Raw genomic sequence first — 11,821 nt, 5'->3', positions numbered from 1 at the left:
TTTTTCTCCATCTCAATTTCCAGTGCCAATATGAAGCTCTCGTTTGTTTTTTCCATTAACCAGGTGCTTCATGGGAAGATGAACAAATCAATCAGAGACTAAATAGAGAGTTTTCCTGCACCTATCCACAAAAAACAAGAGAGAACAGATCCGCCTCTTCTTCCAGAGCCTCTTCCCCAGCACACCTTGAAGCAACTGAGAAACCGAAGCAAGTCAAAACCAGACTGCAGCTGGTGGATCTGGCGGGCAGCGAGTGTGTCGGTAAGCAAAGTCGTCCATTTCTGACAAAGCTGTTAGGAATGGTGGGCACGGATCCTCCCACACGTGGATTAAAATATTTACACTGAGCTCTTCCTGTAGAAATACACGCTACCCTGCTTTCACGCAGGGGTGGTTTAAACACAGATCCTGAAATAACAAAGTTTTGAGGCCCGATTGTTCCAGTTTTTCACTGATACAGTTTAACCAAAACGCTGACTGCACAAGCCTGAAATAAGGCCAGGGCGGTTACCCCGATCATAAGCATATTATTGGTGCAGATTGGTTTTATTAGGCCTGTTTTTCTACTCTGAAAATTACCATGTCTTAGTGCAGGAATGTTTAAAGTGCAGAAATTATTTAAATATTATGAATACCTGTAATAATTAATATCACCATTTTTCTGCCTTAGCGTAGAGAAAGTCTTGAAGGAAGTTAGTGTTGAAAAGATAATATTGCTTTTGTTGTTTCTTCAAAGCATTTTCTTCCTCCCCCTTCCTCTATGCACACAATAATTTCAGAAACTTGATTATTTCCTAAAGGACAAGCTTTCTTACCAAGAAAAGCCATGCAGCCAAATGTACCATTCCAGAAATAATGTTTTGAAAACTGAACTAGTATTATGAAAGAGTCCTTTACATTCCTGCCAAGAATTCTTGCTGTTCCTCACTGTTAAACTTTTGTTCTACAGAAAAGCCTAATACAATACATTATTTTTTCATTTGCTCTGAGTGCTGGAAATTGTTTGGTAAACATGTAATTGAGCAATGTTGTGTGGGTTTTTCTTCTCTCAGTTCAACCAGGACAAACATTTACTTGGTCTGGGGCTCGGCAGGCTCACTCACATCAGTATCAGGTGTGGTCCAGCACATGTGGTAGACTAACCTCTGCCATCGGCTGCACTGGTGGAGATTTGAAGATGCCGGACTTACTCTGATAAAAGTGAGGGCAGCTCTTAACTCGTAATTGTTTTTAAATGTAGACAAATCTAAGGGAGCAGAAGTACAGCAGCCATCACACACGTTTAAGAGGTACATCAGTGCTTTGGCTTGCTAGTTCCACAGCCGTCCTGATCACTTACACCAGTTCCAAGCTAAGTGATCCTTTTTTAGCAAACTCAGGCTCAGTTTGGAAGCAGCTAAATGCCTTGTGGAAGTTCATCTGACCAAATACAGAGATGAGTGGTTTAAATGTGTACCCCCCGACCTATTTGCAGTTTTCTGCATTACGGTGATAGCTGCTCTCTCAGGAGCCCCTCTTCAGCCTAGGGATTGCTGTAGACAGAGGCCCAAGTCTACAGTTAGTCTGAGATTCATCGTATCTCAGATCATCATCCATCCTGTGGCAGGGTTTTCTGAGTGGTTTGCTCTGTGCCTCTCTGCCAAGAGGCTCTACCATTCCAGCCCCATCCTGTCCCATGGTCACATTTCTACAGCCTTCTCTGCCCAGGCTTCTGTGGTTCTTTGCTCTTACTGTACCTTTTCACGTTTGCCTCTTGAACACCTCTTGTTCTCCCAGTTTGGAAAATGATGGACAACAAGATCCACGGCCTCTCTCTGTGTTTTTCTGTTTGGAGGTGGGACAGAAGGCAGTTAAGGAAACTGTGAGCCCCTTCTGATCCCACCATTAGCTCTGCCTAGCATGGATCCTGCACTCTGGGTAGTGAGAAATGATTGCAGATCCACGCGTAGCTCTTCCACTATCCTGAAGAAAGGCTGAATTTGAATAATATGATGCTAAATGCTAATAGCAAATTTCTCTTCCCCAAATGGCAGAGTTAAGGACAGGAGAAATTACTCTTAACTGGACACACACTCAGACTGATCAATGAGTTGAGATCGCAGTGCCTTTGTGCAACTTGATGAGCAGACAACACCCTTTCCAGTGTTGCTTGAGGGCAGTGTAGTTAGTTACAGACCACCATGCTGGGTGGATGGTAAAAGGGCGTCGTCTTCCTGTGTGACCAACTGTAACAAATCACACTGCAAAGAACAGCATCGTACAGACTTTGGTGAGCGTAAACCTCTCACATGTACGGCTGCTCTACAGTTCTCCTTCTGCAGATAATGCTGTCAGTGCCATTCTTGTTCCTCCTAAGAGTTACAGACTGAGCAGGTAGCTGTTATCCAGTCTTCTCTCCCAAGGCACTGTGGACTGGTGTTTTCAAAGCAATGTTGTCTTGTCCGACCTTACAGCGTCCCTACTTTCTCGGTTCCCTGTTTGTGATACATATGGAGCCAAGATGCATTGTACAGCTGAAGAGATCAGCTTCAACATGAGGTACTTCAAACCGTTTGCAGGCACTGAACCTTCTTTAACCTTCCTTCAGAAGAGCAGAAATGCTGCGCAATGGGTTAGCAGTCTGCAGTCAACAACTGCAGCATCTTGCCTTTGGCATGGGCGGACTGGAAGTTGTGGCTCAGAATTTGTGTTTAAAAACATCGTGCCAGAAGTGTGTGATACAGCACCAGAATTTCTCACAGATTGCAGTCGAAGCAGCTCTGCTTACTCTTACCATTGCCGTTTTCTCCATGTGTTAGGTATGTCTGGAGTGACGGGCGCAGCACTGAGAGAGACATCCTTCATTAACCGCAGCCTGTCCGCCCTGGCCGACGTCCTTGGTGCAATAGCGGAGCAGCGATCTCATGTCCCCTATCGAAACAGCAAACTCACGCATCTGCTCCAGGACTCTGTAGGTAAGGAGGTATTCTGAACTTTGTTTAACAACGTAGAGTTAATTTCCCAATCTTTTCCCCTCATTTGTTGTGCAAAACCAGAGGATGATCTTGTAGTGACACTCCTCCTGTGTGCGCCTCTGTTCGCAGGAGCGGTGTGACTACACAGCTCTGGGAGCACAGGGAGAGTTCTGAATGTGGCAAAGCCCTCCTGTTTGCCAAGGTTCAATTATGAATACATTTAGAATAATCACATCTCTAACAGGATAGCAAAAGGTAATGACTGCACTTCACTGGTGTTTCAGGTCACGTACACTCTCAAGTTAAGCTTTGGTCTGTATTACTACAGCCTGCAGTCATGCATTTGCATGTTCCTTAATACTGGGCCCTGAAGCAGTAAGACAAAGGAGAGAGACTCCAGAACATATGCATGGCACTGCACTACAACTTTTTTGTATCTGGGTCACCTCTTCCTCTCTAGCTCCTCCTCTATGCAGAAGTAATTTTAAAGCAAGCGGAATTCCCGCAGTACAGTTGTATCGGTGTCAGTCCGTGCAGTAGTCCATTCTTCTTCTGCCGGCAAGCATCAGCCCTTGTGCTTTTAGTCTCCAGTTCAAAGCTTTGGCAGCGACTGAGGTAACAGCTCTTCAGAGTTTCTGAAAGACCATGCACTGTGCTTGAACTTCTAATTCCGCCTACTGCTAGAGTCCATCCTGTGAAACGGGAAAGCCAAAAAAACAAGTCTAGGAGCTAAGCTGGATGGGCACCGAGCCTGGTTTTAACCATGTCTGGTGCATGACCTGAGTGACACTGTTTAGACAAAGTGTTGGAAGTGGTGATTTCCTTGTTTGCTTAATTGTTCTCTGAACCTTTAGTAAATCTGTTTTGCTTTTTTATCACAAGTGTGACAAACAAGTGTCACCCAAAGAAGACTCTAAACTTGCAAGCGTTTGGCAAAGCTTAATGAAGAGTCCAGACCATAAGATACACACAGACTAACCGGTGATGCAGTAAGGGGGAAAAAAATCTACATTACAAATTATGAAGTATTTATCCTACTGAAACAAGCATCATAGTGCTAGACATAGGCTTCGTTTTAAGGAGTTGCCTGTTTTCAGTAGCCTTCTTCATGTTGTCTTCTGCTTCATAACAGCACTGGCAGCCCGTGCTGGTCACTATGTACATCAGTACATTACTGGTGCATAACTTCCTGAAAATAATGAGATAAATGAGCATGTTTGGGCTTTTTCCTGCTTCCAGGAGGCGATGCCAAACTGCTGGTGATGCTGTGCATCTCTCCCGACCAGAAGTACTTGACAGAATCTCTGCAGTCTCTGGGATTTGGAACTCGTGCTCGGCAAGTTCAGAGAGGACAGATCAAGAAAAAAAATCTCCCAGTGCAGAGTAAAGCAAAATAAAACCTAAGACTCCTGTGGATTAAAGTATTATTAATGAGTTCCTCAGGCTGAAATGTATATTGTTGTCCTAAAGCCATTCTTTTAGATATCAACTGCCAGATAAAATAAACAATCCTCAACATGGCATTAGTAAGCCATAAACCTGCCGATAATGTTCTAGCTCCAAAGATAATAACAAGAATTGACAACAGCTACCAGCCATGGTGGACTCTCACAGAAATAAATCAGGCTTTCTTAGGAAAGCTACTTCAAGGCGTGGTTTTGGTGATGTGTTTCCTCTAGGCAAGTAAGTAGAACTAAGTCAACAGACCCCTGATTTAGGACGGCTCGCTTCTGAAAGGCTGAGGCTGCCGTCTGTTTTCTCAGTAGAAGACAGGGGTCTGAATAGCATTCCAGTGCTTCAGAGCAGCAAATGAAATACTTCCTCACAGCTTACGTTAAATTGAGACACATCATCAGGGCTTGCTCTTCTGTCTCGCATGGATGGGGTCATTCCCAGTGCACTGTTGACAGGTAGGAGGGTAAAGGAACCCATCAGCTGTACTGAATGGAGTTCTGCTCTCTGGTTTTAGGTATGAAATAACAGCACTAGCGAGATGGAGAAAAAGGAGTAAGGCTATAGCTGTTATCCCCCTGCAATGGCATTTGGGAAGAAAGCGAGGGGTCACACAGCCTTCTGAAAACGCGCTCAGGTTGAGTGGTTGAAGCAAAGCCCAACTCTGCTGGGTTCACTATGACTACAGCTTTGTCTGCTGTTGGTTTGTTTGCTCACTCCATGAGTGCTGAAGGACCCAGAACTACAGCTCCTAATGGCTAACGGGACCTAACTCCTACAGCCATTTCAGTAGCACTCTTGCTTGTTGTATCAGTTGCATTGCTGAAGATAACCACACCACAACATTGAAGTTGTCTGCACACTCTAAAAGCATAAATATATGCCTCCCATTTTTCAAATGGATAAAACACCAAGAACCCAGCTCATGATAGGATGCTTCTCATCCTCAAGAGGCGTGTACACTCATTCACCAATACTGAAACAATGTCGCATGGGGTTTGTGAATGAAGTTATATGGACAGACGTTTCAAGGAAACTTAAGCAAAATAAGAAGTGATTCTGAGATGAGTAGATGGCGTTCATATAACATCTGATGCATTTTATGCACTGCTTTATAGCTCAGCAGAGGCCTCAGGATTCACTTTTTACCTCCAGCAATCACTCTGCCTCTAGCCTGGGAGAAAGGTCAGCATTAGGTCACTGCAAGAAGGCTTAAGTTGCAGTGGCCTGCCCCAAAGGCTGGAGTTTATAGTACTCCAAGTCACTTAACCTTCACAAGCATAAATATTTATCCAGAAATTATATAGCATACTATTAATGGAATTTCACCCTTGAATATATAACAGCTGCTGTGTTGCATGCGGTGCTCTGGTGCTCAGAACATTGGCATCGCAACTTGGAGAGCTGTAATACTTGTTTTCCTAAATAATGTCACGAGGTTAAAAATGCCTCAACTTCACCCGAGTCCAGCAGTAACAGACGGGTAGAAAAAGAATCTGGACACGGGACCTTATAAAGCCGAACGGTCACTAAAGGAATCTCAGATAAGAAAGTGTCAGAGTGAGGAATGTCAGCCTGTTAAATGAAACGCAGGAGCAGACAGCTTCAAGCTTGCCTTAGTCTCATGACAAGGCTACTAAATCAGCCAGGATTAGAGCTCTGAAAGTGGTTAAGTGACATGAGAGGGCTAGCTGAATCCACCAGCATCTCTAAGGTCCTCAAATATTTTTGAGGATTTTGCACTTTCTAAGCGTTACGTGTAACTTGTGAACTGTGCTTGCTTTTCTGGAGTTGCTCTCTAAAACTTGGCCTTTATCTATCATCTGTGTGACAGGGAAAAAGCAGCAATTCCTATTGTTAAAGCTGAGAAATAAAACCTTTAAATATCAGCAAATACCAAAAGTTGAAGTTTCTACATTAACATAAACTCTGCCAAGTTGTGCATATGCAGCAGTCCCTATTCCTGTTTTCTTTTCCAGTGTAGCGTATTACTTCCTCCCTGACCTACGCAGTGAAGCATACAGGCTCTGCAGGGCAGCAGTGTTAATATTTTGTGCTAAGAACCTTCAGTTTGGGAATTCCCTGGGTTACAGAGACTTGGTTTCTCAATCCCAGCATCAGCTTTGATGCACTGAAGGAAAAAAGGGCAAAAGTTGCAAGGACGAAATGGTTTTTCTCTAGTACCTGCGTTCTGCATCGCACCTTGCACTGTCCCCTTGTCAGCTGCAATATAGGCTGCAAAATAGGCACCACGCAGCTCCTACTCACTGAACCAGGCTTCAGGTGCTCCTCTAGAATTTATTCTGCCTTTTGCCTCGCCCTGCTGATGAGCTGAGCAAACTACACGTGCAACAGCAGCTAGCTGCCTCCACCTCCTTCTCAAACCCTTACACAAACCACAGGGCACACGAGGGAATTTGGCCCTGAGAACATTTCAGTGTCTCAGGTTAGCATCAAGTTGGCCATGGAGCAAATGGTGTGTAGCCTGAGGAGCACAGCTGCTGCTGGGAGGTCACTACTCATGCCCACGTGCCCCCGAGCACCTGGTGTGAAGGGAAGCAGCTTCCAGCCCTCACCTCCTCGTCCCCTGCTCGCACGGCCTCTGACTCACCGGCTGAGCGCCCTCCAGAAAAGCAGAACGTCTGGATCCGGGTTGGAGGTGAAGAACTGGAGGTCACATCTTGCCCCACGCAGGAGGTTGTCCAGCTTGTAGGACTTTCTGCAGATCTGGAGATGGGGTGGGGGAAACGGGGCTCTGCCAGCCCAGTCCCCAGGTCCTAATGCCAGCAAGCGTTTGTCTAGGGTAAAGAATATGGACATTCAGACACACAGACCTGTACAAAGTCAGCAGAAGTCTAGACACAGAACCAAAGGCTTTCAAGGTACGAGTCCAAAACACAGCCCAGAAGTTTGGTGCCTCCCATTGGTTTTATCCTCACAGATGTAACTTACCACCTCCAGCTGTTGGTTCTCCTTGCAATTAAAGGAAAGGGATCAATGGGACAGAGCCACTTGCAGCAACCCTCCCTGGTCCTGAGAGCAAGTCCAGGCCACCGGTTTCATGCCCCCTTCGTGCCGGGCAGCTTACCTGACTGCAGGAGCTGCCTCACGCACAGCACGTGGCCCCCGGGCTGTAAATTCACGCTGCAGCTCCCGGCACCGTACACCCTCTGCGGAGAAGCCACTGAGCTTCCCCCTGACCTGGGAGTGCTCTGAGCAGCAGAGAGCAGGGAAGAGACTTGATTTGCAAACGAGCACAAGTGGTTAACAGTGCTGCAGCTCAGCACAGGGTTAAAGAAATCAATCAATAAATAAAAAGTGGTAATTAAACCCACCAGCACCTTTGGCCCAGTCTGAGACGAAACCTCAACCTATGCTGAAGTTTGAGCGTTACACATTCAGTTTCCACGTGTGGCTTCATGCCTTGGCAGCAGCCACACCACAAGGAGAGGCTGCTCAGGCTAGGAAAACCATAATTAGCATTGGAAGGGTCACAAAAATGTTTAATTTGTTATTAAATAGTCATCATCGCTGACTCCATTTGACGAAGTGCTTTTCCAAACCTCTGGAGAAGGCGCAGGCAAGAAGGAAGAGGTTACCGGGAAAGGCTTTCAGCGCCTGCTGTGGGCAAGCAGTCACAAGCCGATGGGCCAGAGACCCGTCTGCCACCAGAGGAAGCAACGTCTGCAGGCCCCGGGTGCAGGAAGGCCGAACGTACCCGGCCTCTCACAAACCCCATGTGGCTTTTGAGCAATGCATTAAAAATAGCCCAGCCAGACGGCAGCGCGAGCCACACGCCGTACGGAGCAGGGCAGAGGGTGATCTAATTGAAGGGCGCGAGCAAGGGGAATTGTTGCCTAGGATCTTTTTCTTTCCTTACACCCCTTTTAACAAAGCAAGATTTTAATCTTGCAGTGTACTCGGTTTCTAAATAAGAGAGACAAAACCTGTGAGAGGAGTTGAGCTTTTTTGAATTCCTGTAGGACTCTGCCTGGGGGGAGCAGACAGCTGCATTCAGTTTTGTTTATTCGGATTCATCTTTAATAAAAGGCACGGTGCCAGCGGTCTTGACTGAGCTTGGCAACCTGTCCAAACAATCAGCGTCCTAAAACGGCGCTCGGCTGGTCTTTGGTGACGTTTAGGGGTGAGCGCGGTGTGGGGGCCGGGGGGCAGCCAGAGGGCAGGCCACAAGCCACGGGGCACTGCAGCACCTGCCTGGTTTCGGCCGGAGCCTCGCGCGTCGCAGCAACCACGTGGGCAACGCGGGGAGTGCTAAAACCAGCCGATAACGCACCTTCGTGCTCTACTGCAACTCCCTCCCCGAGCTCTTGGACGAGGTTTTATACAGGATGTTTAATGGCCTCCTTACCTCACGATAGGAATCCTTCCACCTGCACTTTTACCCGAGATCTCCCATAAACAGAAGGGTGATCCCTTTCCCCACACCCAGCAGTGTGAGACGGATCAGACAAAGCATTTGGAAGAGGAGTCCCAGACACAACACCCGAATAACTTGCTGTAGAGCCCCAGATCCGCCTCGTGTGTTCAGTATGACATCCCCAGTGACCCGGAGATTAGCCTCCGAAGTCCTGCTGCAAGGCTCAAGTGGTGAAGTGCCCAAAGACGTCCACACGTCAGTACTAACAGCACGAACACCACATGGCAACAAGAGGAGAACTGCAGAGCTCCAGCTGTAACAAGTGTTTAGCAACAGCCTCAATAAGAAACAACAGGGGCAAGACCCAGGCCATGGTTAGTCACCAAACTCCAGGAACAAGAGATCTGCACAGCCCGCCCACAGACTGCAGGCCAAAAATTAGCCCTCTTCTTATCTCCCTGGGGAGCCAAAGTGAAGCCAAGTTATCATCCCCTTGTTCCCCCAGCTCCTCTGGCCTCGTGCCTGCCAGCACCTCCTCCAACACGCGTCCCCTCTCACCCTTTTTCTGCAGCGTGAAATTACTGCCCTGGCAGGGCTGAGCCAGCGCCCAGCAGTTCACTTAGCGGCAAGCACCAGAGGCGTGTTATTCCCTCTCATTTTCCTCTGGACTGCACTGAAGAGTTATTGCCCTCTTCTAAACAAAGAAGAAGAAAAAAAAAAGCAAAAACAACAACAAAAAAAACACCAACCACTGCTATAAAAAGCTCTGGAAGCTATGGCAGAAGCTTTGAAGGTCCAAAAGGCAGAAGATATCTCCTCCCTCACGTCAAGGGGCAAGAAGAAACAGCAATGCCTGACCACAGCAAGCTGCACCCGCACCTTCAGCGGCACCAGGTCTTGCACTTCCCCCCCGAACAAGGAGGGAGGACTTGTGACAGATGCCATACTCCATGAAGCAACTCACAACAGCCACAGTGCAAGCCATAAACCAACATATTTTTTTCAGCATGGACAGGTTTGAGCTAATCCCTTCTACCCCAGTTGCAGAAAATCCTGTCACACCCAAACATCACAACCCTGGGATGCCATCACAGCACACGGTGACCGTAAAACACTGGCTTCCCTGGCAGGATGAGGTGTCTATGCAAAAGATTGGTAGGGACCTGATGTCTGGGGACGTGTGGATGTCTGCAGCATGCCGTTAAATGACATACACCACCAACACGGCCACTAACCCCGTCCAGCACCTGGGCCCACACACAGGACATGGTCCATCAGAGCACTGCTGGTCGGGCCAGGCTGGGGCTGCCATGGACACAACCAGGCACAACAGCTCATGGGAAGGGACAGGGCAGGACGGTACAGGATAGGATGGGATGGTTGGGATGCCCTTAGCAAGCCATGGCCCCCAGGCAGCTCACCCACAGGACCGCACCGCCAGAAGCTGCTGGTGACTCACCTGCTGGTAGGTCCATGAGGACCTCTGCCTTTCCCCAGCTCTTCTCTGCAGTGGAGAGATGGTTTCCTCTGCATTGATGGTGCTCATCTGTGGCACCCTCCTTGTGGACTTGCTCCCAGCTGTGCCAAGGCATCTGCCAAGCTGCCTGCAGCCCTTCCTGCCCCTGGGCAGCGGGGCGCAGCTCAGGGCCACCAGTAAACCTCATGCTCCTCCAGGCCTGAGGTGTTACCTCTGAAGCAGCTGTCCCCACTGTCACCATGCTCTGTGTTTTATCTGTATGTTCTCTGGATGAGAAATTGCACTTGGAGCCATGTGGGCACCTGCTTGGAATCACCGAGGCAGCCCAGAGGCTGTGGGACTGCAGAGATGAAGCTGGGCTGGAACAGTGGTAGCAGAGCCTGGGGCAGCAGCTTTGGGGCTTTCTTAAAGCTTGTTACCCTTAAAGGCGTGGGGTTGTCTGAAAGCCCACCCAGAGCTCTGGCAATGTCCAGAGTGGAAAGCCACACACATGAGCTCCTGCTCTCTGTTGGGCTGCAGGACCAGAAAAAAAGGATAAAGCCAGCAGGATGGCTGCAGGGCTCTCCTCTCACATGCTTGCCCCCACCCTGTGCTTTTCAGCAGTAATTCTGCTTCGGCTCTCAAAGTGGTTTGCGTTGAAGCAAATTGAAAAGTTTTGTGCCCTCTCTATGATTGGTAGTACAAACATTAAGCAAAATTGCATCCAGCTGCTCCCGCAGCAGATCCTGCTGCTCAGCTACTGCTGCAGGACAGGGCCAGCTGAACGCACAGAGCCAGGTGGGGACTGCAGCTCTCCGGAGGTGAGAGACGACCTCCTGGTGCTCACACACCTGACCTCAGGGTCTTCCCTAAGCACGAGTTTGGTTCTTGACATCCAAAAATAGACACATATATTGGGATTCGGGATGTTCCCTAAAGACATTTCAGTGCATCAATGCTTTAAAAGCAGGATTATGGCCACCCTCTGTTAATGTCTGGCTAGAAAGACCATGAGCAGAACGTTTGCATTAGCCATAGATGGATCATCTGGGCAGAAAACCCCTCGTGGCCCCAGCAATACTCAGAGGAGGGGATGAGGCAGTGCCAGTGCCGCTGGCCCTGCAACGCAGAGCGCTCCGGAGCTGCTTCAGCAGAGGCTGCGTGGCGTCTGGCCACAGCTCCTGCGTCCTGCCATCAGAGCTGGGGTGAAGCTCCCCACACACCTACACCAAGCAATTCAATGCTAAATATAGGAGTACAACCCACAGGCCAGACAAGAGAGATTTCAATACCTCGGCCAGGAACAACAACAAACTGCACTGCCTCTCTTATTTCCAGTGGTGGGTAAGCACAGATGCCACAGCAGCAGGCGAAGAGCCATGTCACTGTCATCCCTCGGTGCCAAATTACACACCGAGGACTGAACACCTGGCTTCCGACAGCGTGTGGTTTTGCTCACAGATCCCCATCGCCTGAGCACAGACCAGCACATCCTCACCACACCGGTGCCTGCAGCAGCTTCAGCAAAGGGAACCAGGAGGCGTCCCAGTGGCACTACCCTGGGCTGAGCTTCAGGGCCAA

The 11,821-nt window shown here is 48.5% G+C and overlaps 1 protein-coding gene across 1 annotated transcript in view; it reads left to right on the top strand.

The window, feature by feature from the left end:
• Positions 1-6,302, top strand: part of KIF25 (kinesin family member 25) — a 41,931-nt gene extending 35,629 nt beyond the window's left edge. The window contains exons 13-15 of the mRNA XM_035322200.1: positions 64-261; positions 2,799-2,954; positions 4,194-6,302. Coding sequence (XP_035178091.1) covers positions 64-261; positions 2,799-2,954; positions 4,194-4,351 — 512 coding nt within the window. The 3' untranslated portion in view covers positions 4,352-6,302. The remainder of the gene's footprint in view (positions 1-63; positions 262-2,798; positions 2,955-4,193) is intronic.
• Positions 6,303-11,821: the final 5,519 nt, after the last annotated feature.

This window comes from Oxyura jamaicensis, chromosome 3 (genome assembly GCF_011077185.1).
Source record: "Oxyura jamaicensis isolate SHBP4307 breed ruddy duck chromosome 3, BPBGC_Ojam_1.0, whole genome shotgun sequence".
Taxonomy (NCBI): Eukaryota; Metazoa; Chordata; class Aves; order Anseriformes; family Anatidae; genus Oxyura; species Oxyura jamaicensis.
Note: the sequence above shows the minus strand (reverse complement) of the source record. Positions and strands in the feature narration are given on the sequence as shown.